Here is a 24,476-nt window from a genome sequence, read left to right as displayed (position 1 = left end):
CAAGAGCTAAATGAGGAGCCAACCACAGTACTCACCCGTCACTGCTGTGCAATGAGTTCATATAAGGACTAGTGCATGATGATCTAGCCCACTCCTACCAATCTTTTCTCTGGTTCAGCTTACCAAAGACAGCACCAGATAGAGTTGGTAAAATCCATCACTGCACTCTTGAGAAGGAGCCTTTGTGGATGAACAAGGGTGGCAAAAGTGCCATCCCATCCCCTACATCGTTCCGGGGATGGCGGGTAAGAGGATATATAAACCATCTTATAACAATCTGAAACGTGATACAACTATGAGGTCACAGAAACTGTGAAATCACGTTTTTTCTTTTGACTGCAATTATTAATCATGAAAATGGGGAAAATGAACACAAAAACTTAGATAAAACTCAACTGCTAATTCTTCATTTGTGCTATGTCATGGACAGAGACACCCTCCCACACATCAGCACCATATCCAAATCATCTGTTGCCATCCAGCCAAGCGTTCATCTAAGTCATGCCTATCCTGGCCTACAGGTTAGACGAAGTTCATTAATGACAATCAGTGTCAATATGGATAATATACTCAGTAGCTTTGGGTGTGTGGGCACCTCATTGGTTAATTTACATTATGAATAAAAACAAAAATCACAATACTCTGGCAACAACGTTATGATGATGCCAAGGAAAAGAGTAAGAGGTATTACCAAAGAGAGAAAACATACACGTTCAGAGGAAGGGAATTCCATATGACGAAACATTCCAAAAGGTTCAGTAAATAATCAGTCATAACAGCTTAATTACCATAGCAGCATAGCAGACTAACCAGGTGACTATAGCAGAAGCCCCAGACATCCCTTCACTCTGATCTATTAGTGGGCATAGACTGCTCCTTTAGTTCAAAGGTACAGGCCACTGGCTACAAGAGGGAATGCAGAATTGACACAGAGCCACCACTCCTGGGAAACAACTCAAACAAGGATGTGGGAACATGTGTTTTGTATTCAAAGGACAATATATCACTCAATGTTCCAAGATCCTGAACAATAACAGAATATGATGTTATCTTAAAATACTCTATTACTGGCTGGGTGCAGTGGCTCACACCTGTAATCCCAGCCCTTTGGGAGGCCGAGGTGGGAGGATCACTAGAGCCCAGGAGTTCGAGACCACCCTGAGCAACACAGTGAAGACCATCTCTACAAAAAAAATAAACACAATTAGCTGGGTACACATCTGTGATCCCAGCCACTCCAGAGGCTGCAGTGGGAGGATCGCTTAAGCCCAGGAGGCAGAGGCTGCAGTTAGCTGAGATAGCCCCGCTGCACTTCAGCCTGGGCGACAGAGCCACAGCCTGTCTCAAAAACAAACAAAACAAACAAATTAAAAAACTACTCTATTACAGGATTATTTTTTCCACAGGGATCGTGTTTGTAATATAACGTAACTAACATTTTCATGTGCAGAGCAAATACTCCTATCCAAACAAGCAAGAGCTAAGAGCAGAGAACTCTAAATGGCGTATCATATTTCGGGAGGCTGATCTGGGCAGAGATGTATGAAACTGTACTCTGAGGCAGTAACCAGGGTCAAATTCCAAACCAAGCCAACCAAGTCACTGATCATGAGAGGCAGGCAGGGCAGGAATGTCTAGGCTGGTAGGAAGCCAGAGAATGGAAAATGGGAGAGCTGCATCAGAGAGAACTGGAAGAAGATGGAACTCCTATGATGGCAAATCCACCACAGCCACAGACCCTTTATACAGGATGCCAATTGTCTTGAGTGGACCAGGCAATATGAAAACCATGATCTCAATGTGAAGAGCGGACATGTGAGAGCAATCATCTTCAAAGACATTCCCTTAGAAGATCAAACACGTAGTCCCGTGATGTCTTCACTGGGCGCGTTCAGAACATTTTCACATTTCCTCTTTGGAAAATTCCTCCAGGAATACTTTAGGAGCCAAAAATGTCATCATCTCAAGTATCTATACACTTCGCAATTATCAAAATCAAATCTACCTCAAATAATAAATACGTACCCTCATTACAGATATTTAAAAGCACGTACTTACTGCAGGCTCTAACGGAGAATTCCAAAACTTCAAAAGAATTCCAAAGCTCCAAGAGCCATTGCAGGAGCAACTGAATACATCAACAATCTTGTAAAGTAACCTCTTTAAAGAAAAAACACACTTTACAAAGAATAAATTCCAGTAATACCATTTAAAAACCAGCTAGTGGTCAGGTACAGTGGCTCACGCCTGTAAATCCTAGCACTTTGGGAGGCCAGGGTGGGCAGACTGCCCGAGCTCAGGAGTTCGAGACCAGCCTGGGCAATATGGTGAAACCCAGTCTCTACTAAAATACAAAAAATTAGCCAGGCATGGTGACACGTGCCTTTAGTGCCAGCTACTTAGGAAGCGGAGGCACAAGAATTGCTTGAACCCAGGAGGCAGAGGTTGCAGTGAGCCGAGATCACGCCACTGCACTCCAGCCGGGGCAACAGAGTGAGACTCTGTCTCCAAAAAAACTAAATACATAAAAATAAAAAATAAAAACCAGCTAGCTATAAAGGAAAAATGCATTTTTTGTTATCCATTTATAACCAAATATTTCAAATTGATAAATGTTGCAACTGAACAACACTTTCATCATGAACCATCATCAGTCAAAATCTGGAACAGTACTTCTGAACGGCTGTCACACGATCAGGGCACAGCTATTCCAGCAACACACGACAGAGGGAGCAGAGCCTGGTGGTTTTATCGAAGTTCAAGCTTTGAAGTCAACCGAGCCACAGTGCAAATTCTTACCACTTACTAAAAGTGTGACCTACACAAGTTACTAAACCAGACTTTCATATTGTCATCTACAAAGTGAAAATATTAATAGTCCATATGGAAATCTTTGGAAAGACGAAGTGAGGTTATACAAGCCCACAAAGCACATTACTGTGGTACTTACAACACAGCAACCCCTCAATAAATGTAGTTACTACCAATTATTATTATTTAACACTTGGTTAATATAGCAGTCCCCACTTATTCCAAAACCCCCAATTCCAAGAACCCCGGGTGATGCCTGAAACTGCAGATAGGACCAAACCCTATAAATACCGTGCATGAATTTACTTTTCCTTCTTTACAATTTCAGAGACAGAAGGTTCGTTCTTACAGCAGATCTTAGCAAACTCAGTGTAAGATTTTTTTCCTCCCTTATTAAGTCTAGTCTAGAACTTTCACCCTTTCCCTAAAGGAAGCACTTTACAACCTCTCTTTGGCATATCCAAATTACGAGAATCACTACTCTTGAGGTATAGGGTCATCATGAAGTAAAATAAGGGTTCCTCGCATACAAGCACTGCAATACCTTGACACCCTGATAACCCAGCCGGCTCCTAAAGGGACTAATGAGCCGGTAGCATCAACAGCATGAGACGCTGGACAAAGTGAGGATTCACATCCCAGGTGGGACAGGGAGGGGACAGTGCAAGATTTCATCACACTATTCAGAACAGCAAGCAATTTAACTCTTATACATTGTTCATTTCTGGAATTTTCCATATATATTTTTGGACAGTGGTTGACTGCAGGTAGCTGAAATCACAGAAAGCAAAATGGCAAATAAGCAGGAGACTACTGTAGAAAGTCCTGAATGTATTAGGAGGAGACAACAAAAATAATAAAGATAGACAGGAGTTGCCAACACACACCGTGGATCTGTAATACAGTGTCCAAAAAAGCAAGTATCCTCTCAATGTCCAGAAAAGCAAGCAGATTAGAGCAAAGTTCAAGGCCAAGAGGTGTGGAGTGCTCACAGACAGTGCTGACAGCCAGACACCACTGCAGAAGTTTTGATTTGACCCAAACTGGGCTGCAGAGAAAGATAAAAACATCTTTCTCCAGCCCTGTGTTAGGAGGCAGGAGGTCTTCTGGAAGTATCCTGCTCACAACCAGAGGAGAATAAGAGAGAACCCCAAAGGCAAACAGAGAAAGGAGCAGAGAGACAAAAACTGGCCATGGCCAAAGGGACAGTCACAGCCGCCTCTGCACAGGTCCAGGTCTGTGTTCTACTCACCAACATAGATCTCCCCCAAAACCTTTTTTTTTTTTTTTTTTTCTGAGACAGGGTCTCACTCTGTCACCCAGGATGGAGTGCAGCAGCACGATCTCAGCTAAACTGCAACCTAACCTCCCAAGCTCAGGTAACCCTCACACCTCCACCTCCCAAGTAGCTGAGACTACAGATGCGCGCCACTATGCCTTGCTAATACATATCTCCCTTTTAAACCAGCCTGTCATCTATCCAGACCTCACTCTGGGCCCCAAAATGACTCTGGCTAGCTTAAATGAAGATGACTCTTTGAGGTACGAAAGGGAAATTACACCTAAGGTGAGGACTGTAGGCCTGTCTGTCTGGCACCAAGATACCATGTTTGCATGTGCTGAGACCACAAACTCCCTCCTCCGCCACTGCTCCCCAGTCACGGGTGTGACTGCCTATGTCAGCTGTGCTCAAGTTATTGGGATGAAGTGGACAGTCAAGACTGGGAAGTAAGTTGTGACCAGGTAACCACTGGCTTCATCTGCACACAGTGTTTCAGAAGCTCCTGTGTGCACATCAAACACATGCTTACAAGCACTTGTGAAAATGAAGACCCACTGGACTAAGGGGTAATGTGGAGAAATGCTAAAAATCCACTTGGAGAAATGCTAGAAATCCACTCTGCTAGCTAGCAAGTCAGATCCGTAGGGGTAGATGTCCTCCATCAAACAAAGGCCTGAAGATTTCAGTCACTGGAGCTGAGAAGCAAGATTCCTTCAGCTCTCCTTATTTCAAAACAGGTGCCTCCTCTAAGAAAGAATGTGACTTCTCCATTTAGTGGCAGAATTGCAACAAAAGGCCAGCTCCTAAACTAGTGAGGATACTTTGGGAAAGCTAATTCATATCTGAGATTTAATTCCCTAATCTATAAACCATGGATCATAACACCAGCCTTCCCTACCTCACAGGTCAGTGGTGAAGACATAACAAATAGTATCGTCTTACATTTGTAAGACACTTGATAGTTTTCTCAGGGTGTTCTCATGCTATCTTCACAATCCCAAGAGGATAACAATGCTATCTATAACTGTATTATTTCCCCTGTCAATTTTCTCTTAGTATAGGGTCAGCCAAGAACCATAAAACAATATCAACATTCCAGCTAAGAACAGAAAACTTAGCAGTTTGTCAATAAAGGAGAATTAGCAAACCCAGGATGCCATTTAATCCTGCTGAGATAAAGAGGGAAGTTCTTAAAGGGACTATTCTTCTTGGTAATCCTCTGATCTTTCTCCTCTAGAATCAACAGTAAGGCTGGGAGATAAGCAAAATTAAAGAGCAGTCATGAAATGATAAAGGCTTTCCATTGAATAGTCTCAGACTCCAGGACTAGCAGGTCAAAGCCTCATAGCAGTTCTTGAAGCCTCACCCGATAGATCTCTAAAACAGCTACTGTTTGCACTCACTGCAATTCTTCCCTTCCCTTTTCATCCCTTATTCTTTCAACAAATATGAACTGAGCACCTACAAAGTGCTAGACACTGGTAAAACTATCGGGGAATAAAAAAGACAATCTCTTTCTTCATGGGGTTTAGAGTTTCATGGTGGGAAAAATTAATTAAAACAACACCTAACTACACAGCGCCATTCCAGCAGAGGTAGGTATGGTCAATGAGCAAGAGGTCATCTGGGCAACCAGAGAACAAGCAAGAGGCCCTGGCGGGAAGCAACAACGATCTGAGCACCCAGCCCAGAGTCTCTTCCTGCAAGTGTGCCAAACGGGGATTAAGCACATGTTGGGACTCTCCCAGCTGCAACAGAAGCCACGCCACCAATCAGTCAGGGGCCAAGGGCAGGAGGAGGGTGTAATTACCCACCAAGCACCAACACTCTAGGCAGGCAAAAACATGCTGTCTTCCAGCTGTTTGTGTATCGTTAGAAAAGAAATTAAGATGTCATTAGGAAGAAATTAAATAATGTGCATGTTGTCGTGACAACAAAGACGCAGGCTGCCAGCTCCTGCTCTGAGCAGATTGGCCACACGCAGCCCCTTTCCTGAGATCAACTCTACAGAGACAACAGAAGAGACTCTGCCTTACCAGTGTTCTTCCCCTTGTAGAAAATCTTCATGTCCATGAGCCCCGTGAGCTGATGCGCCAGAATCTCCATCTGAGACCCACTGTATTTGGAAGCTCGGAATATGCTGAGCTGTGACCAGTCATCCCAGTAGATTTCATTCTAAAAAGAAAACCTTCGCCCATTAGCCCAGCTCTTTAGTTTTTTATTCTGATCCCTCTCTAAGGATAAGAGCTCCCTCAGGCAGGAGACAACTAACATTTATTGGCTGAATGACTGGCCTGATCAAGCTTCTACTTAAATGCAAAGGACAGCGATTTTATCCAAACCTCACCATATAACCCCACAGAAGAAACTGCCCAAAAGAAACTATCTGATAAGCATTCAAGTTTATCACACGAACCCAACCCCCTCAGTTTGAAATCTGCTTCCCAGAGTTGGGAAGAGCCATGTTGCTCTCCAGAGTTGAAAAAGAACTGCAAGGCACTGTAGGTGGTACAGAGCTCGCCGGAAGTCATCAGAGAATAAAGTGAGCAAAGCGCACAAGAAATGACAACACCACCCCGACACTGAGGGACAAACTGGGAATGTTCATGGGAAAACCCTTCACTTTTAACCTTTTGAAATGTGAACAGCAGGGAAGCCTGGTCCCCTGGCGCCTCTGCCTGGCATCCCTCCATAGGATTGAAAATAAGTTATCTCAAATTTGGAAAAAAGACAATCTTTAAGAAGTTAACCAGCTTCTCTGCAAAGTCCAGGGACGGCAGGCTCCTGACCTCATATGCTCCTCACCCGCTCGAGCAGACAGTCCAACGGCAGCAACAAATGGACTCACCTTAAAGACAGCAATGGCATAGGGGTGCGGGAGGTTGTCCAGGATGACGGAGCGCTGCTGGCCACTGAACGTGACCCGCTCTATGCAGTTCAGGTAGGCATCCGTCCAGTAAATCCACTGGTCGTCCACAGAGATACCATTGGGCCACTTCACATCCTCTGATACCAGGCGATAGACAGCAGAACCATCCATATTGCTCCGATAAATCCCAGGCTTCAGGTCTCCCCAGTCTGTCCAGAACATCACCCTGGCGAAAATGGGGACAGAATACATATCTCACCAGTACTAGAGAAATGGGAGCTCAAACACTACTCCAAAAACAGTCAGAAACCCCTTTTGAATGATCCGGCTGGTTATTTCAGCCTTATTATAACAATATATAATGATAATACCTGAAACCACTTAAATTCCTTGACCTGCAAATCCCTTTATTAGAATTGACAGATAAAATCAAATTATGCAAAGATAATATATAAAGAAATGTATATGTATGTATATTAAACTAAATGTTAATCAGCAGAGGAAGTGATACATTATGGTACATATAATAGAATACTGTGAAACCTAAAAAATCTATACGTACTCACACAAAACTATCTTCAATACATATTAAGTTTGTTTAAAAAAGTACAGAATAGTAACTCTACTACAATTCAATTTGGCTTGTATACGTGTGTGTGTGTGTGTTTCAAAGACATTACTTGTACATAAGTAAAAGCAATCGTGAAAGATGCACAAGACATTATGAACAAGGATCACCACTAGGAAGTGTGAGGGTGAAGGGTTAAGAATGAAAAGGAAGGAAGCAAAATGTTTTCATCAACTTCTGTTCTCTCTAAATACTGTCAACCAAGTACATACATTACTCTTAGAATTTTCTTTGAAAAAATTGTGCCAATTCTCTATCACAAATGCTACGAGAGAGGAAAAGCCCGAATGTCAAATCAGGGATTTCCCCTCTTAGTTATGTTTCCTTCAGTTAATGAGTTAATAAAAAGCACCTTTGCCTTCCCCAAGTGCACACTGATTGTAAGTAAGAAAACCTACACATGCTAGGAAGGCAGGGGAAAGATGGAATGAATTAAATGTTTGTACCATGCATAAAACTCAAGAGAAAGTCCTCACAACATCCAAGCAGGCCTGTCTAGGTCGACAGAGGCTCTCTTTTAACATCAACTTTTCTAGAGAAACAACCTACAGATACAAGACATCTGGATGCCTAAAGAGATTCTGACACTGGCTAACAAAAAGCGAATGGAGTTACCTGACCATGGTGACTAAGCTGTGGTCTCTATTAACTTTTCAGTTCATAGATCGTTTCAACCACCATCATGAGAAACAGAGCTTTTGTCCCACGGTCTGTGTTTCCATGAGAATCTATTATTGCAGCACTGGATGCAAGACTGATTTCCTTTTGGGGCAACACTTACCCCTCTTGGGGCACGAGGACCAGAGCCCTGGGATGATCGAGCACAGAGGAATTGACGATTGTGAGTCGGAAGTCGCCATCTGGATTAGCTACCTGACAAAAACAGGGGGAAAGAGGCTGAGACGGATCTGAGCTCCTTAAAGACCCCCATTGCCAAAGGTGGCTACTCAGCTTCTGCCTACAGACATGACCCCTCCATGCCTGCCTGTTTCCCTGACCCGACCCATCTGGGAAACCTGCCCCAACTTCTAGTCACAATGCACTGTTCCTTCCTCTGACTCATGGGATGTTTTTCAAGTGGTCTGAAAGAGGAGCTAGAACCATGTATGCACCAGTTTCCAGGGCATGATGATCTGGACAAAGCAATATCAATAAGTAAATTACTCAAATAAGTAAATAAGCAAACAAGCATTGACTTATTTCACCATCCCATGTCAGTCCATGTTTCAAGGCAATCAATGGCTCCACACTGCCCATAAAACAGATTCTCAATGTCACAGCCTTGCAATGAATTGTCCACAGGTGGGACTCATATTCTTGCTCCTCTCCATCAGCCGGGCTGGTCATCTCACGCTTCTCCAAGCCTGATGCAGACTCACTCCTGTCTGCTCTTGCCACATCCCATCCTGGACCTACCTGCCCCACTGCTTACTCTAATCAAGGCATAACTCTCCTTCAAACCTCACTGCCAGGCCTGCCTCTTTTCCTAACTCTCTGACCCACTTGGACCTATAAGCATCAGTAGCTCTGCACCTTGGCTCATTTGACATCATTTTGCACCAGCAGTATTTGAGTTGTGCAGTGGTCACCCCACAGCCTGTGAGAAGGCAGGTGCTTGTGAACCACCTGCATTCTTCTGGCCCCTAGCCAAGTGCTGACCACATGCAACTAAAGAAAGGAGAGAAAGAGCAATAACACGACCACTAGGGCAGCATTCAGTAGATGCCAGTTCACTTCTATCAGCATCCCCATGAGGTGGACACAAGATCATCCTCGGCTCAGCTCAGACATCAACCTCAAGTTACCTGCTCTGTCTGCCTATTCTAATATTGCCCCACTCTCCAAAAGTGCAATCACACTGCACTGTTTCAGAGTCTTTGCAGCATGTATCACCAACATAACTGATTTATTATTTTGCTTCCTCCACTAAAATCTAAGCTCTACGGGAACAGGAACATGTGAGTCAGGCCCACTGCTGTATCATCAGAACCTAAACCACATGTATCATGCAGAGAACCCCTGTCAAATGGTTGCGTGAATAAATGAATCTCCATCTAACGCGTGAAGCAACTGAAGTTTAGAAAGCATAAGCACCTTGGCCCATGTTGCTGAGCTAGTGGAGTCAAGCCTACACCCGTGTCTATCTCTCAAGTCTGTGTCTTTCGTCTTGCAACTCCTCTTAGTTCTCTGCATCTCCCTGCTTCTACTGCACTTCCCACTTAACCCACATGCCATCTCTCCATGCAGAGTCAGTATAAAGAGGTGCTGATGCAATGAGCTGAGCATACTACATTCCTCAAGACAATGATTTGGCAGTTTAGAGGTCATTCATTATCCTCGCCTTGGGTATATAAGGCAGGACAGGTTACTAGATAGCTACGTTGCAGAGAAATGGGGATTAATAACAACAACGATGATGACGATGATGATATTGTTGCTATCACTCTAATTGACTAAAATAATACTAGACTATTATTGTTACAGCATTATAATAATACCATATTAGGTTGATGCAAAAGTAATTATAGTTTTTGCCATCATATTTAATAAAAGTAGCAAAATAAAACAAAAATAATATATAAATAAAATAAATAAGTACATATATAAATAAAATTAAAACAATATTACCATTTATTGTTATTAGCTAAGCTTCTGCTAGCCAAAAGGTCAACTCCCAGGTACTTACCCGCTTTTCTCTCCTCTCCGGAGGCTCAGCTGGTCCATTCTCTGGAAACTCGCAGGAAATTTCCAGAGTAATCTGACACACTGGCCCTTGCCTCTGTGTCAAATCTGGCTCAAAGCCCAGGTGCCCCGCCTACTCCCTTAATTAAGAACAGCACGAAAATACACATACCTCGATCTTTTTGAAGCCCGCATCTACCCAGTAAAGCAGCTGGCTGAGGGGTTCAAAAGCCAAAGCTTCTACTGTCTCCAGGCCAGAATTGATGATCACCTCTTGCCCTGTGCTTCCATTCAAACAGAGGCGCTGAAGAGAGAAAAGTCATAATAAATGCTAGGAACTGTTCGAATGACCGCCTGCCAAGTCAGTCCTATGAAGGGTAACCCTTTATTCAAGTGGCAGGACTGGCAAGGGATGAGATGTTTTATGTTAGTAAACTTTCCAGACCCATGAAGCCGGGTTTTCATGAAAGCATTGTACTACATTTTTGTTTTTTAATCAGGACAAAGAGAATTTAATCATATACATTACTCTGCATTATCATTATGAACACTGGTTACTAAATTATGCTGTATCGCAACAATAAAGTCAGAGACTATTGAGATGTATGAGTCTGTTTGCTTTTAAAAGAAGTGAAACCAGACTGCTGTTATATTTAAGTTCTTGTGTCTGCTTTTATACTCTTTCTTCCCTGTGAGGCTCTTAGCCATCAAGTGCTATTGTTGGACAGCTCCATTCAGCATCACCGCCATCCCCCACCCCAACCCCCTCAAATACCCAGGCATTGTAAAATTTCTGTTGGGTTGGGAATCTAGATACAAATTTGTTGGAATTGCTTTTTCTAAAAGGATTAAGCAGACAATAAATAAAGATCAAATAGCTTTCCTTTAAATGCATGGGTTTGAGTGTATGGCTATCTCCCTGGCCTGTCCAGGGCTCTTTAATGCTTGCTTCCTGGTTCTTATCTGTGTTCAGAACAGCTGAAGTGGATAATTATGTGAGCTACGGGTAAGTCAAGCATTACTGTATCTTGGCTTGGGAAGAAAGATGCTCAAGAGGCAGTTGGCACAACAGGGGGCAACTAATCATCCTACATTACTAGTCCCAACACCTTCCCAGCAGGCAAAGCGAGCCCTCACTTCCAAGCAGGTCTGTGGATTTAGGGCCTTCTTTATGAACAGATGAAGACAGAGAAAGAAAAATACTAACACTAACTCAGAAGACGGGAAGTTTTACCTGTCGGCCCTGAGATGAGCGACACTTACAAACCTCTAACTGCCCATTTCCACAGGCCATTCTGCATGAAGCTTATCAGGATGGGACAGTCACAATGCACAGCCCCCACACTGAGGCCAAGCGCTGACTCACCTGGATGATGTCCAAGGCCAGGTCAGACCAATACAAACAGTTGTGCTCATAGTCAAAGTCCAGGGCCACTGCTGCCCGTAGCCCGCTGAGAGGCAGCTGCTCTGTGGCTCCCGAGGCCAGGTCATAGCGATAGATGGATTTCCGCACAGCATACAGGATGAACTCGTTCTCCTCTGCCAGACACACAAGACACGTGGGAGTTTGGACCCAGGGGATGCTGAAGAGGTCCTAGCACATCTGACCTATTTGTGTCTCACACACAAACCTCAAATCCATTGGCATGTGGTGTGTACCCAGTGAAGAGCACAGAAATCAAGACTCAGGAGGTGCATAATGGAATCACATTTCCACCTCAGGCAAGTGACTTAAACTTCAGTGAATCTGTTTCTTCGTCTGCAAGTGTTTTTACTTATTACATTTTTCTTTAATCTGAATCTCCCAATATGCATGCTCCAACAACCATACTTCTGGACTAAGCCTACAAGTCTTCAAGTCACACTTGCCAACCTAATTACACCAATCGCCCTGTTCCCCCTCCTCACGTGACTGCTATCACCACAGCATCATCATCTTGTTGACAAGAGACCATGAGTCACTGAAGCCTTGTAACTAAGCTCTCTAATCAATGTGCTCACTTATTCATATTGTTTACACCACCATATGGCAATTACATCAACCTCTTAGATCTTCAAAATAATAATAATGCATTTGTTCTTGGCTATTTAGAAAATGGTGCACAACATAATCGTCACAAAAAAATCTGTTTCTACTCAACAAATACAAATTGTGTACATACTGTGTACAATGTGCTTACTAAGTATTGGGCATTGTTTAAGACCCATAACAACTGCCCGATGGTAGAACTATTGTAAGCCAAATTTTACAATGAGAAAACTGAGACCAGAGAGGTTAAGTAACTCACCCAAGGTCACACAACTAGCAAGTGGCAGAACCGAGATCAGAACCCAGGCACTCTGGATCCACAGTCTATGCATTAACTGCTACACTGTGCTGTCTCTTATACAGACATGGGTGTGGATGATTTTTCAGATGTAGAAATGAAGGTCCTGAGTGCTGAAGATACTTACCTAATGTCAGACAACTGGAAATAGGAAGACTCAGTACACTCTCTTTTCCACTTAGGGAACAGCCTGGGAAACATCCAGATTCTTCCCCAGGAGTGGACACAAGCAGCACAACAGCATCTGTGTCTAAAGTGTGCATCTTGACAGTGTGTCGCATATGGAACCAAGATGCAAATCTGAATTCTTTTGCTGCATGCCTGGGTTAGCCATTCCTGCCCACTTCCTGATTCCATACACTCAGTGACTTAACATGTACCTGTCACCTTCTTTATAAAAGCTGCAATACAGATAATGCATCAAAAAATAAATTTATCTATAATTTTTAATAAGGTAAGTTTTCCTTCTTTTCCTTTGGTTCCAGGTCACTTTAGAAGTATCTATGCTACCATCACATGGTAACCTACCTCCCCTTTTGGTTGTCAAGAAAACCTTCCCACTGTCATTCCCAGGGAGGGGGCCAGCTAAGGTATAGGGACATGAAAGCTACCTTTGCAGCAGTGAGCCTTTTGCCCCACATCTCTCTCCAGCATCTATAAACCTCATTCTGTCACTTTGGGTTATTTTTTTTTCCCTTTAAGAAACCAATACCCATAAAGTAGAACCTGAATCCAGAAATACTTGTTTTAGGATTATGTTCAGAGCAGCATGCGGCGTCCCAGTGGGCAATGCTTAACCTAGAAAAGGAATGGAATTGTTGGCTGGTCCTGGCCATACATGAGCACAGCCTAGGAATGTGTGTTTTCATAGTAACTATAAAGGAAGAAAAATTCTTGCATTTAAAAAATCCTTCCAGATGCCCAGATGACCTCATCTTTGCAAAGATATTATGGCTCCATTAGTCCTATGAAAGCATCTTCTTCTTTCCTGGTATATTCCTGCCCCCTATTCCATGCCTTTTTTTTCCTCTCTCTCTTTTACATAGGAGGCGGCCCACAATGGAATGAGATTTCTCCACTTCATTCCCTGTTCTATCTTCTGGTAGAAGAGAAAACAGCTTTCCTGCCAGTTTAGATGGCTTTAAACAAGCTGTTCTGTCCCTTGTTGAATTATCTTCAGAAATATTTATTACAAAAGTAGGCACTCCAGCCCCTTAAGAGCAATCACTCAAACCCCACTAACCCACGCCCTCATCAATAACAGCTCTTGTGAGGGAAATATTTTAATATTATCTGCTCATTTGTTGGAATTTGCTGAAGTGGTGGTTCTTTTTAAGTCTCCATAGTGAGGTATGTTAATTACTCTGGTAATGATGAAAGATTAAATTAAGGGACTAACGAGCTTAGCATGAAAAACACCAGGGCAAGCTGGCAGCAGTGAGCAAAAGAGAGGGCTGCCCTGCCCTGCCTGCGGAGACCACACGCTTCTTTCATGATTCATTCGGTGCTTATGGCTGTCCACGTAGACAACACCACCCACCACAGATGGAATTTAACTCCAGCCGTTTGCCTTCACCAAGTGGTATGGGCAGGAAAGAGGGCACGGAGGGCATAAAGAAGCTTTAAATGAATAAGAACTGGAAACAGAGTGAAGAAAAATAAGCAGCTAAGAGATTATTTGTCAAAGTATCATAATTTCATATCTCTATTGTAAAGATCCCATGTTACTTCACCACTAAATCTAGCAGAAACGTGTTTTAGAACACACTATACCTTTATAGCATACGAATCATTTCAGAGAAGTTTTTCTTAATTAGCATGCATAATGATTATCTAAAATAGTGAGAATGACATTTATTTGCCATTTGGGCAATGTCCAGTGAAGAGCATGGGGCTTAGAGTCTGAATTTCAACTTTGTCACTTACTAGATGTGTGACCTTAAGCCATTTAACCTCCTCTGAACATGCTTCCTCATGAAAAAGTAAAACACAAAATCGATAATATCTGCTTCCCTGAGTTGTTAAAAGGGTGAAACTGGCAACCCATAAAAAAGTACACTGAGGGGCCGGGCGCGGTGGCTCAAGCCTGTAATCTCAGCACTTTGGGAGGCCGAGACGGGCGGATCACGAGGTCAGGAGATCGAGACCATCCTGGCTAACACAGTGAAACCCCGTCTCTACTGAAAAATACAAAAAACTAGCCGGGCGAGATGGCGGGCGCCTGTAGTCCCAGCTACTTGGGAGGCTGAGGCAGGAGAATGGCGTGAACCCGGGAGGCAGAGCTTGCAGTGAGCCAAAATAGTGCCACTGCATTCCAGCTTGGGCGACAGAGTGAGACTCCGTCTCAAAAAAAAAAATAAAAAAAAAAAAGTACACTGAAATCTATACAATTCCATTAAAATTGTATAGTTATTTTTATTATAAAATTAACATAGACTACTCAGCTACTTCCTAAGAAGCCACACACCTCTTTATACTCAACTTGGACAAACAGATTGAGGAACACACAAAAGCCCGTGGGCACCTTTCTACCCCAGTGGATGCTGAATCAATATTTTTCAATGAACAAAGGGATTTCCCTCAAAGAAACTGAGCTGACACAAAATACTTTCCATTCCTAAAAAAGGGTATGGCTATGCGTAAGTTGAGTGTGGATACCAACCTTAGGGAAAAGGGGAAGCCCTGTGATCTTGTGATGGCCATTGTTTTTCTCCACTCAATTACAGCAGCCACAAGCCAGGACTTGGGTGAGATCATGACACTGCTGCCACCACGTCTCAAGAAATGAAAGGGAAGAAACCACCTCCCTTACCTGCCAGGGGACAGGGGACCAGCTCTCCTTCCAGTCGCGCTTCAACATCTCCTCCGCTACAAGTGTCCCCAGAAATCTTCCGGTAGCTGTCACCCCACCCCAAGAGCAAGAGGTCAGAAACAGGGAAGAACAGTCACAAAGGCATCCCAGTTGGGAATATATTTACTATCCACGGTCAATACAGTCCATCCACTCATTCCCCTTTAAAACTAGAAAGAGGATGTTCAGTAGTTCTGAGTCAGTTCTGCTTATAACTAGACTAGGCAAGCCCAGACAATTTAGGGCACTGTCCTGGCCACGATTTTTAAATATGTCTCTTGAATACATTCCTCTGAAGATGTTTCCTTGCTGAAGTGGATGACTTAAGATATTCCTAGAGTTTCAGGGATGCTTACAGACTTGCAATGTTTTTCTCACTGGAGGCAGTAGAGTTTACAAATACCATAACTTAAAATGTGGCCCAAACGACTTGTAGGCTGTTAACTTGGAATTGTAGAATTTAGAGTATAGAGCAATCCAGATAGCCCTCTATGCTCTCTCGTTCCATGTGCAGACCCCTGAGAACCTGACAGGGAAATCTCTGTGATACATACCCTCTCGTTCTCCTGTAAGTAGAACCCACAGGGCAAGGCACAGGAAGGGAGTATGACTTTCCAGAAAATTCCGGATCTGGAACACAAACCTCTAATGACAAATCTTCACTCATCTTGAAACCGAAGTCACTAAAAAGGCAATAGGGCTTTGTTAAGGCCACAGTTTTACACATTTCAGGCATTTCCGTACCAATTGTGCTGACTTTACCTTACTCCTTTTCACTTTTAAGTTACTTAACTTGTCCCTTTAAAAATATTTACTTTTTATATAAAATATATCTTCAAAAGAAGATTTATATCAGAACCACAGTTGGGAAAACACAATCATATGCCATAAATAGACCAAAAAAAAAATACAAATCATCATGCCAAATCAAAACAATATTAAATTTTAGCCAGATCCAGTTCCCTACTCTAAGAATCTGGACCTGCCCTCTCTGTTAAAAGGGATTAGGCAAATGTTATAGAATTACTAGTAACCAACGAGACTTTCTGTTTGACAGACTCTGAAGAAGTAAAAGAGAAATTTTAAAAGAATAACCTTTTAAAAAAATTATTTGGGGCCGAGCATGGTGGTTCATGCCTATAATCCCAACACTACGGGAGGCCAAGGCAGACATATTATTTAAGCCCAGGAGTTCAAGACCAACCTGGGCAACATGGTAAGACCCTGTCTCTACAAAAAAGAACCAAAAAAATAGCCAGGCACGGTGCTGCACACCTGTGATCCCAGCTACTCGGGAGGCTGAGTGGGGAGAATCATTTGAGCCCAGGAGGTCAAGGCTGTAGTGAGCCGTGATTGCGCCACTGCACTCCAGCCTGGGCAACAGAGCAAGACCCTGTCTCAGAAGAAAAGAAAAATTTTGACTAAGGGTTCAATGTTATTTAAGACTATGTCCATATACTAGCTAAAATCATCCTGTCCTTTGAGACACAGTAGTTAGGTTCATGAGAACTCCTGTGATTTGGGGTCACATCTGCCACACCTCCCAGCTTGATGGGCAGCATCCTGGAGTAGGAAGCAGGAGGCGTCAGTCGAAGATGATTCTAAAACGAGATGACTGTACTATGAATGTTTTAAGGCCCTGCCCAAGCTGTAAATTCCATTATTCAATGAATTATAGAACATATTCAAAGAACTATAGAACAGAACATATATTCCACATTCATGTGCTCTACCAGAACTCATTTATTTGCTCTACTCAATTCAACAAATATTTAGGCCTGGCATAGTGGCTCACACCTGTAATCCCAGCACTTTGGGAGGCTGAAGCGGGTGGATCACTTGAGGCCAGGAGTTCTAGACCAGCCTGGGAAACATGGCAAAACCCCGTCTCTACTAAAAACACAAAAATTAGCTGGGCTTCGTGGCACGCACCTGTAATCCCAGCTACTCTGGAGGCTGAGGCGAGAGAATGGCTTGAACTCGGGAGGTGGAGGTTGCAGTGAGCCAAGATCGCACCACTGCACTCCAGCCTGGGTGACAGAGTGAGACTCTGTCTCAGAAAAACAAAAAAGAAAAAGAAAAAACCCAAATATTTATTAAACATTTCTGACACGAAAAGTATTAACAGATACAGAGCAGAGTGGCCTGTGTGCATTATATCATAATCCACATTTAACAATTGGTAAAGAATCGAAAGGCAGCAGTTTTCCCACTGGATCAAACATGCCTCTTTCATTACCTCAGTTCGTTATTACTGAACGGCCACTTTAAATCTTTTTAGGAACCAGATAAAGCATTAGCTAATTACTTATTTGCCTCCAATAGCAAAGCACTCTTCCTGGGCAGCTTTCTTTGACCACAGGTCATGACCTAGTGGACTCTGAAAGCACCTGGGAGGCCCAAGACCACATTCTTCCCCTCCCAAAAAAGAGGAAAACATTGCAAAAGGCGCCATCATACATTTAAAAGTCAATGTTGTCTCCTAAAACTTGTGTTTTGGTTACATGTGTGTATGAATCTACATAAATAGATGTAGGTATAGGGTCCTAATAGAAAATGTATTATTTACTAGGGGTTGCAGTCAAGAATGTGAAAGCTGCATGATTTGGCAATGTCAAGAAATATAAGGATATAAAAGAATCTACCACTGAAATTAGGGAACAGGGGCCAATAGCTGGGCTTTCCTGTGTGGTCTGAAAGGACCATCAGAAATAACCTGGTGTTCAAACACAGTTGTCTACCAGTACCTGAACTAATGGAAAGATACTATAATCTCATCTCATTTCCTGACATCCATCTTGGGACCATTTTCCTTCTCACTGCCATAGTCCAATGCCATCAAACATCTCCAAGAGCCACGCAGATGGGCTGGCTGCCTTCCAGCAGCTACAGCAAGCAGAGAAATAATGGGGGGTGGAGCGGGCAACAGCTGACATCCTTATACCCCTTAGCATTTCAGAGGGTCATCACCCCACGATCTGATTTGGCCTGCAACCAAACCCCATGAGGGGCAGAGGAAGTGGTTTGACTGGTCTATAATAAAAAGACTCCGCATACAACCAGGGTGAGCATCCAGCAGGTTCCAGCAAGGCAGATGGGGTGGGCATGGCAGACCAGCAGGACGCAGGCCAGTTTACCCAGGAGAGCACACCAAGCTCCATTTCTTTTTTGTTTTTTTGTGTGAATTTTTTTTCTTTTTTTTTTGGTGGGGGTTGGGGAAATGTAGGGCAAGAGAGAAAATTTTAATGTTATTTGTTTTTAAGCCTAAATGGCATGAGAAAAAAAAAAAAACCAAAAATTTGTTAGACTTTCTTACCTATTTTTTACTTAGTCTTAATTTTATTTTGAAGTACATGTTGGGGATAGGAAGAGGGCAGATAGGTCACTATGATCTTTTCAGGGATTAGGACATCTCCAGTCTCAAGCCAGTCTGGGGAGGACTACCTGAGGCCAACAAAGCTCTAGATTAGATTAGACTATAATGAAAAAGTGTCTAAGGAAGAGCAGAAGGCACACAGCATGGAACTGACGTCACCGGGAACATCAGCCAGCTCTGTGCTTTTGCTGTTAAAGAGTCTGTGTCGTTACCTTGGGAGCACACACCTTTCTAAGGAAATGACTGTCTTCTGTGTTCTAAGCCTTGCTGCTCAAAGGGTGAATGTGCAGATAAGCAGCATCCACATCTCCTGGGAGCTTGACGGAAATGCAGACCCCCAGAACTCCTGAGGCAGAATCTGCACGTGATTCATACGCACCTTAAAGTTTCAGAAGCACTGGTCTAGAACAGAAGTGGCCAAACCTGGTCGGCCATTTTCGTAAATAGAGATTTACTGGATCATAGCCACATTCATTCATCTAGAGCTGCTTTCATTCACCCATGGGCACTGCCATGGGCAGAGTGAGGAGGTGTAATGCAGATCATAGAAACCATATGGCCTACAAAGTCTAGAACATTTACTGTATGACCATGTTCCAACCTCTGGTACAGAACACATCAGAGGTTTCTGGCTTTAGTCAAGACAAGTACAGCTGCCCAAAGCAAAATCTAGTTCCTCTGTGCCTCGGCAACCACTGAAATATGAGTTGTGTATTTATATTAAATACCCATGGCTCTCTTGGTGCTCCTGCATAAACTACAACGATTTCATGCTGAATTATAGACTAAAGTAACTGTCAGGAGCTCTGAAATCCCGCATACTCTGCCACTAGAATCCTCTTCCTACAGCTAAGCTCTGTTCTGATCATCAACTCTCCTCAAAAGCCCCTGAAGGCTTCCTCCTAATTATAGAATAAGGTTCATTCCCTCTAAGGTCTCTCTACCCTACTGTATTCTATCTTTTCAGCCTCATCTCCAATTATCATCCCCATGTCATACACCCAACAAGGCATCCCAATTCAACTCCCAACCACACCCTGCTGCCTCTACACCTGTCTGTTGCAGCTACATGGTCTCAAAACACTGCTGTCTGCAAATATAGATGCTCCCTGAGAGCCCAGCTCAAACAGCACTTCTTCCAAAAATTTCCTGATTCTCCAACAGCAATCCACAGCCCTCTCCTTCCTTTTAATAGTCACAATAAAAGTACCGGTTCCTGCTCTGAGGCACCTGCTCTCTTCCACCTCCTGTGCCAATTAGCTATGCACAAGTCACTTCTCCTACTTTTAGCATTCGCAGCAGTGCCTTGGATATTTTGCTCAAGAAATAATAAATGATGCAAACACACACACACACACATATGCACACACTAACATCCCCTCATTTCAGATAAAGAAATAAATCTCCTCTAGAATAGGGTCCTAAGGAGAAGGATTACCAACAATGGAACCTTCAGCATATTTTTGGGTTGCCCTAATAGAAATAAATCCCAGAGCTATCTATTTCTGAAGACATGGCTGCAGCTGTCCTAGACACCTCTACCACTTTACCTGGCTGTAAGAACTAAAGAAAACAACTTACATGAAACATGCCTAGCACAGCTCCTGGCACATAAAAGATGCTTCCTAAATAATTGTTTCCTTCTATTCCCTTCCTTTGCTCAGGGAAAAGGACCATGCCTAGTCTCTTTCCCCGACATTGCTGAGTGAATGAAGCACAACTCAGTCCCCAGTCATCAAAGAAGAACTAACCATTCATAGTCCTCCCGGGTGCAGGAGCAGTTGGACACGACCACTGGCCTGTCAAAGTCCTCTCCATTGAAGCATGTGGCATGGGGGATCCTCCGTTTGAAAACGGTCTTGTGTCCCAGTAAACACTCATTCCCCCGCTCATCAGATGGTGACCACAGCTTGTAGTCATTCTCTGTGCAGGGAACTCCTAAGGAAAAAGACACACAGCACGAAGCATTACAGGCAGGCCCATACAGGGTTCCCTGCTGTGCCTCAAGGTGCCCAGCCTCAACCCCCACTTCCTGTCTATCTGTTGCCACCCCACAAGCACACAGACCCTCCAATCGGCTTGCTTTGAAGCTGGGTAGCCCTGTGCCAATGAAAACGATACCTGAAATGCAGACATTTGCCTGGAAAAGTTGGGAAGAAGCAAGCCACCTTTAGGCTTCTATCCAAACTTCTGAAACATTACAGAAGACATTACTGTAGAAACAAGTACCCAGAAGTGTTTCTCTCTTAGAGAACTGGAGAACGGCTGAATCCTTGATGAGCAATACCACTGGGGGTTAATGTTCCCAGACTGCTTCCTCGGGCAGTGAGGGCACATCTGGTAGTGTGGCCCGAGCGCAATGGAGGGCTCACTGGCCCTACTTGAAGGTACAGGATCTCCATGGAAAGAGGCTGGAAAATGCTAAGATACCTTGCACCATCACTCCATCGGCCACGTTCATCGAAATGTAAGTAGGGTGCTTTTTACAAGCATTCCATAGTATGCCTATGTCTATGTTGGCACTTTTTAACTCTTATATATGTGTCTTCAGTCAGATTAGATACTACCCAAAGTTGATACATAACTTTTGATTCAATGCCATGCAACACAGTAAACTTATTAAACTCCTACTGACTGTAAGGCTATCGAGCTTTCCAGTAGGTGGAATACAAATATGCACAGGGCAAGTTCTTATTTTTAAGGGCTTTATAATCGAGTCAATGGAAGGTGAAACACACCGAGTGACAGACACAAAGTTATGAGTCCACTTATGTTCTGGACATAGAGAAGGGAGACGTCTTCTGGTTAGGATATCAGCAACAAGTGTGTTGGATACTGAGATATGAAAAGGATTTTGAGTAGGGGAGGCTGGATGGGTGGAGGTGAGAAGAAACAGGGCATTCCGGGCAGCTAGAATCAGGTTAGCCAAGGCTGAGAGGTAGGAAAGGGTAAGATAACATGGGGACGCAGGGAGAGGATGCTGAAGAGTTTCACTTCTGCCTGCATACTTACACATCCTGTATCCAGACTAGCAGATCACGACTAGATCCTAGATGGCTTTGAGAGGACCCTGCATTGCTTGGCACACTGACTTACGGAGAGTCAGGCACACTCACTGAATACGTCCAATTGGCACTGCTGATTTGGAACTATGTTTTTCATTCATGCATTTATCTACATATTCAGCAGACATATATTTAAACCTCCTATGTGCCAGGAACTGCATGAGGAAACTAAGATACAAAGAATAACACCCAGCCTTACTAAGAAGAATTGAGTAAGCCCTCAATTACCTCCCTATGCATTTTGCTAACTCTTCTGGGCCCATCTCCCCCAATGAATCTCAAGCTCCTCTGAGTACACAGTATCTAAGCTGGTGCTTTGCATATAACAGGAAGTCCATGCATATCCATGTGAAAAGGTCCAGGGAGGCAGCAGCTTACCCAAGGCATCTGTGGCATTGACCTGGAGGATCAGCCAGCTGTGGACATTCTCTTTGTTCGAGCCAAAGATGGTGAAGACAGTGCTCTTCTCCCCAGGTTCTGTGAGGAGGCCATACACAAACACTGGCTTCTCAGAGAAGATGAATGTTTTCCAGGTCTCCCCTTCATTGGTACTGTATCTGCCCAAATGCAAGTAAGAGAATCCTTGCAGTTAAAGTATCTAAGGCAGGCCGGGCGCGGTGGCTCAAGCCTGTAATTCCAGCACTTTGGGAGGCCGAGACGGGCGGATCACGAGGTCAGGAGATCGAGACCATCCTGGCTAATACGGCGAAACCCCGTCTCTACTAAAAAATACAAAAAAACTAGCCGGGCGACGAGGCGGGCGCCTGTAGTCCCAGCTACTCGGGAGGCTGAGACAGGAGAATGGCGTGAACCCGGGAGGCGGAGCTTGCAGTGAGCTGAGAACCGGCCACTGCACTCCAGCCTGGGCAGCAGAGCAAGACTCCATCTCAAAAAAAAATAAAATAAAATAAAGTATCTAAGGCAAAGGCTTGGTTTCCATATAACATTCACCAGGAGCAGGAACCAGGGCTCCTTGGAGAAATGGCTGATCCCGGGCTAAGGCAGGGAAAGTTTAAGGAAATGCTCAGAATAAATGCAGTCATCTCCAAAGAACACAGGAGCCAGCCTGATGGGGCTCCAAGTGGCTGAATTTAGGAGAATTCAAACATCAAAAAAGAAAAATGATGGTAACAGATTACACATTGAATGAAAATAGGACATGGGTCTCTAAGAGGAGCAAAAGAGAAATTTTTTTCTTTTTTTTCTTGGAGACGGAGTCTTGCTCTGTCGCCCAGGCTGGAGTGCAGTGGTGTGATCTCGGCTCACTACAAGCTCCGCCTCCCGGGTTCATGCCATTCTCCTGCCTCAGCCTCCCGAATAGCTGGGACTACAGGCGCCCACCACCACGCCCACCATTTTTTTTTGTATTTTTAGTAGAGCCTGGGTTTCACCATGTTAGCCAAGATTATCTCGATCTCCCGACCTCGTGATCCGCCCGCCTCGGCTCCCAAAGTGCTGGGATTACAGGCGTGAGCCTCTGCGCCCAGCCCCCAATTTTTTTCTTATATTAGAATGACACTTAATAAAGGTTGGAAACAATACAATAGAAATGACAGAAAAATTACCATCCTGTAATCCCCACTGCAATAACTAAATCACACAAGGATCATCACTGGATGCTAAAACCACTGGGTGAAAGTGTTGGGGCCAGGATGTTCAGATTGTCTGAACATCAACCAACAGACAAATCGTTCACTACAAATGGGGAAATAAAATTTTACAAAACATAATCTCACAATGAATGATCAGAGAGTCACAATCTTAACTAGACATCAGCAAAAGCAGGACAACTTGGTATTAGGTGCCTCCTGAATAAAGCATTGAGAATAATACATCCTCTGCGCACTATTCTATACAAATGGACAAATCCAAAATGTGGGATATTCTACACAATAACTGCTCTAGATTCTTCAAAAAAACCAAGGCCACAAAAACCAAATAAATAAACAAAAAAGGCAGATAACGTGTTACAGATTTAAAAAGACTAAAGGAGTATAATAGCCAAATGCAATGAGTAAACAAATTTGCAATGCATAAATCCAATCCAGAGTTTAGTTCAGGACTGACTAAATCCCAGATCGAAGGGGAAAAGCGGCCATAAATAATTTGAGACAACTGAGAAAATATAGTCTATAAGTCATACCGAGTTCATGTTAATTTTCTTAGGCGTGAGAATGGCATTGTGATTATATAGGAAAATGCCCTCATTTATTGGAAATACATGTTTAAGTAGCTGTGAGGGAGCATGATGTCTGTAACTTTCTTTAAAATGATTCAGCTAAAAAATAATAGATGGATACACAGATAGATAAATAGACCCATGATAGAAGTAGAGCAAATTGGCAAATACTAACAATTTGTGACTCTAGGCGAAAGTTTCACGGGTATTCTTTATACAGTTTTTCCAACTTTTCCGTGGTCTTAGAAATTAAAAAGCAATCACGAAACTCTAATTGCAAATCATGTTGGACATAAGCTGCTTACTGTAATGTTTCATAACGTAAAGAGCACTCCAGAATTCAGTGATGCTTTCTTCTAGTTAAAGCATGATCGTGGTAACAAAATGATTACAAAAATTGATACAC

At 43.4% G+C, this 24,476-nt stretch overlaps 1 protein-coding gene across 2 annotated transcripts in view; it reads right to left on the bottom strand.

Moving 5' to 3' along the window:
- Positions 1–24,476, bottom strand: part of SORL1 (sortilin related receptor 1) — a 185,752-nt gene that overhangs the window by 66,374 nt on the left and 94,902 nt on the right. For both annotated transcript variants that reach the window (XM_033208099.1, XM_033208100.1), the window contains exons 13-21: positions 22,270–22,448; positions 20,578–20,764; positions 16,005–16,133; positions 15,412–15,497; positions 11,639–11,811; positions 10,445–10,576; positions 8,372–8,463; positions 6,942–7,188; positions 6,130–6,268 (exon numbers count right to left, since the gene is read on the bottom strand). In XM_033208099.1, coding sequence (XP_033063990.1) covers positions 6,130–6,268; positions 6,942–7,188; positions 8,372–8,463; positions 10,445–10,576; positions 11,639–11,811; positions 15,412–15,497; positions 16,005–16,133; positions 20,578–20,764; positions 22,270–22,448 — 1,364 coding nt within the window. The remainder of the gene's footprint in view (positions 1–6,129; positions 6,269–6,941; positions 7,189–8,371; positions 8,464–10,444; positions 10,577–11,638; positions 11,812–15,411; positions 15,498–16,004; positions 16,134–20,577; positions 20,765–22,269; positions 22,449–24,476) is intronic.

The sequence above is a fragment of the Trachypithecus francoisi genome, unplaced genomic scaffold (genome assembly GCF_009764315.1).
Source record: "Trachypithecus francoisi isolate TF-2019V2 unplaced genomic scaffold, Tfra_2.0 Lachesis_group8, whole genome shotgun sequence".
NCBI classification, from domain to species: Eukaryota; Metazoa; Chordata; class Mammalia; order Primates; family Cercopithecidae; genus Trachypithecus; species Trachypithecus francoisi.
The sequence above is the reverse complement of the archived record's forward strand: the minus strand, read 5'-3'. Positions and strand labels throughout refer to the sequence as shown.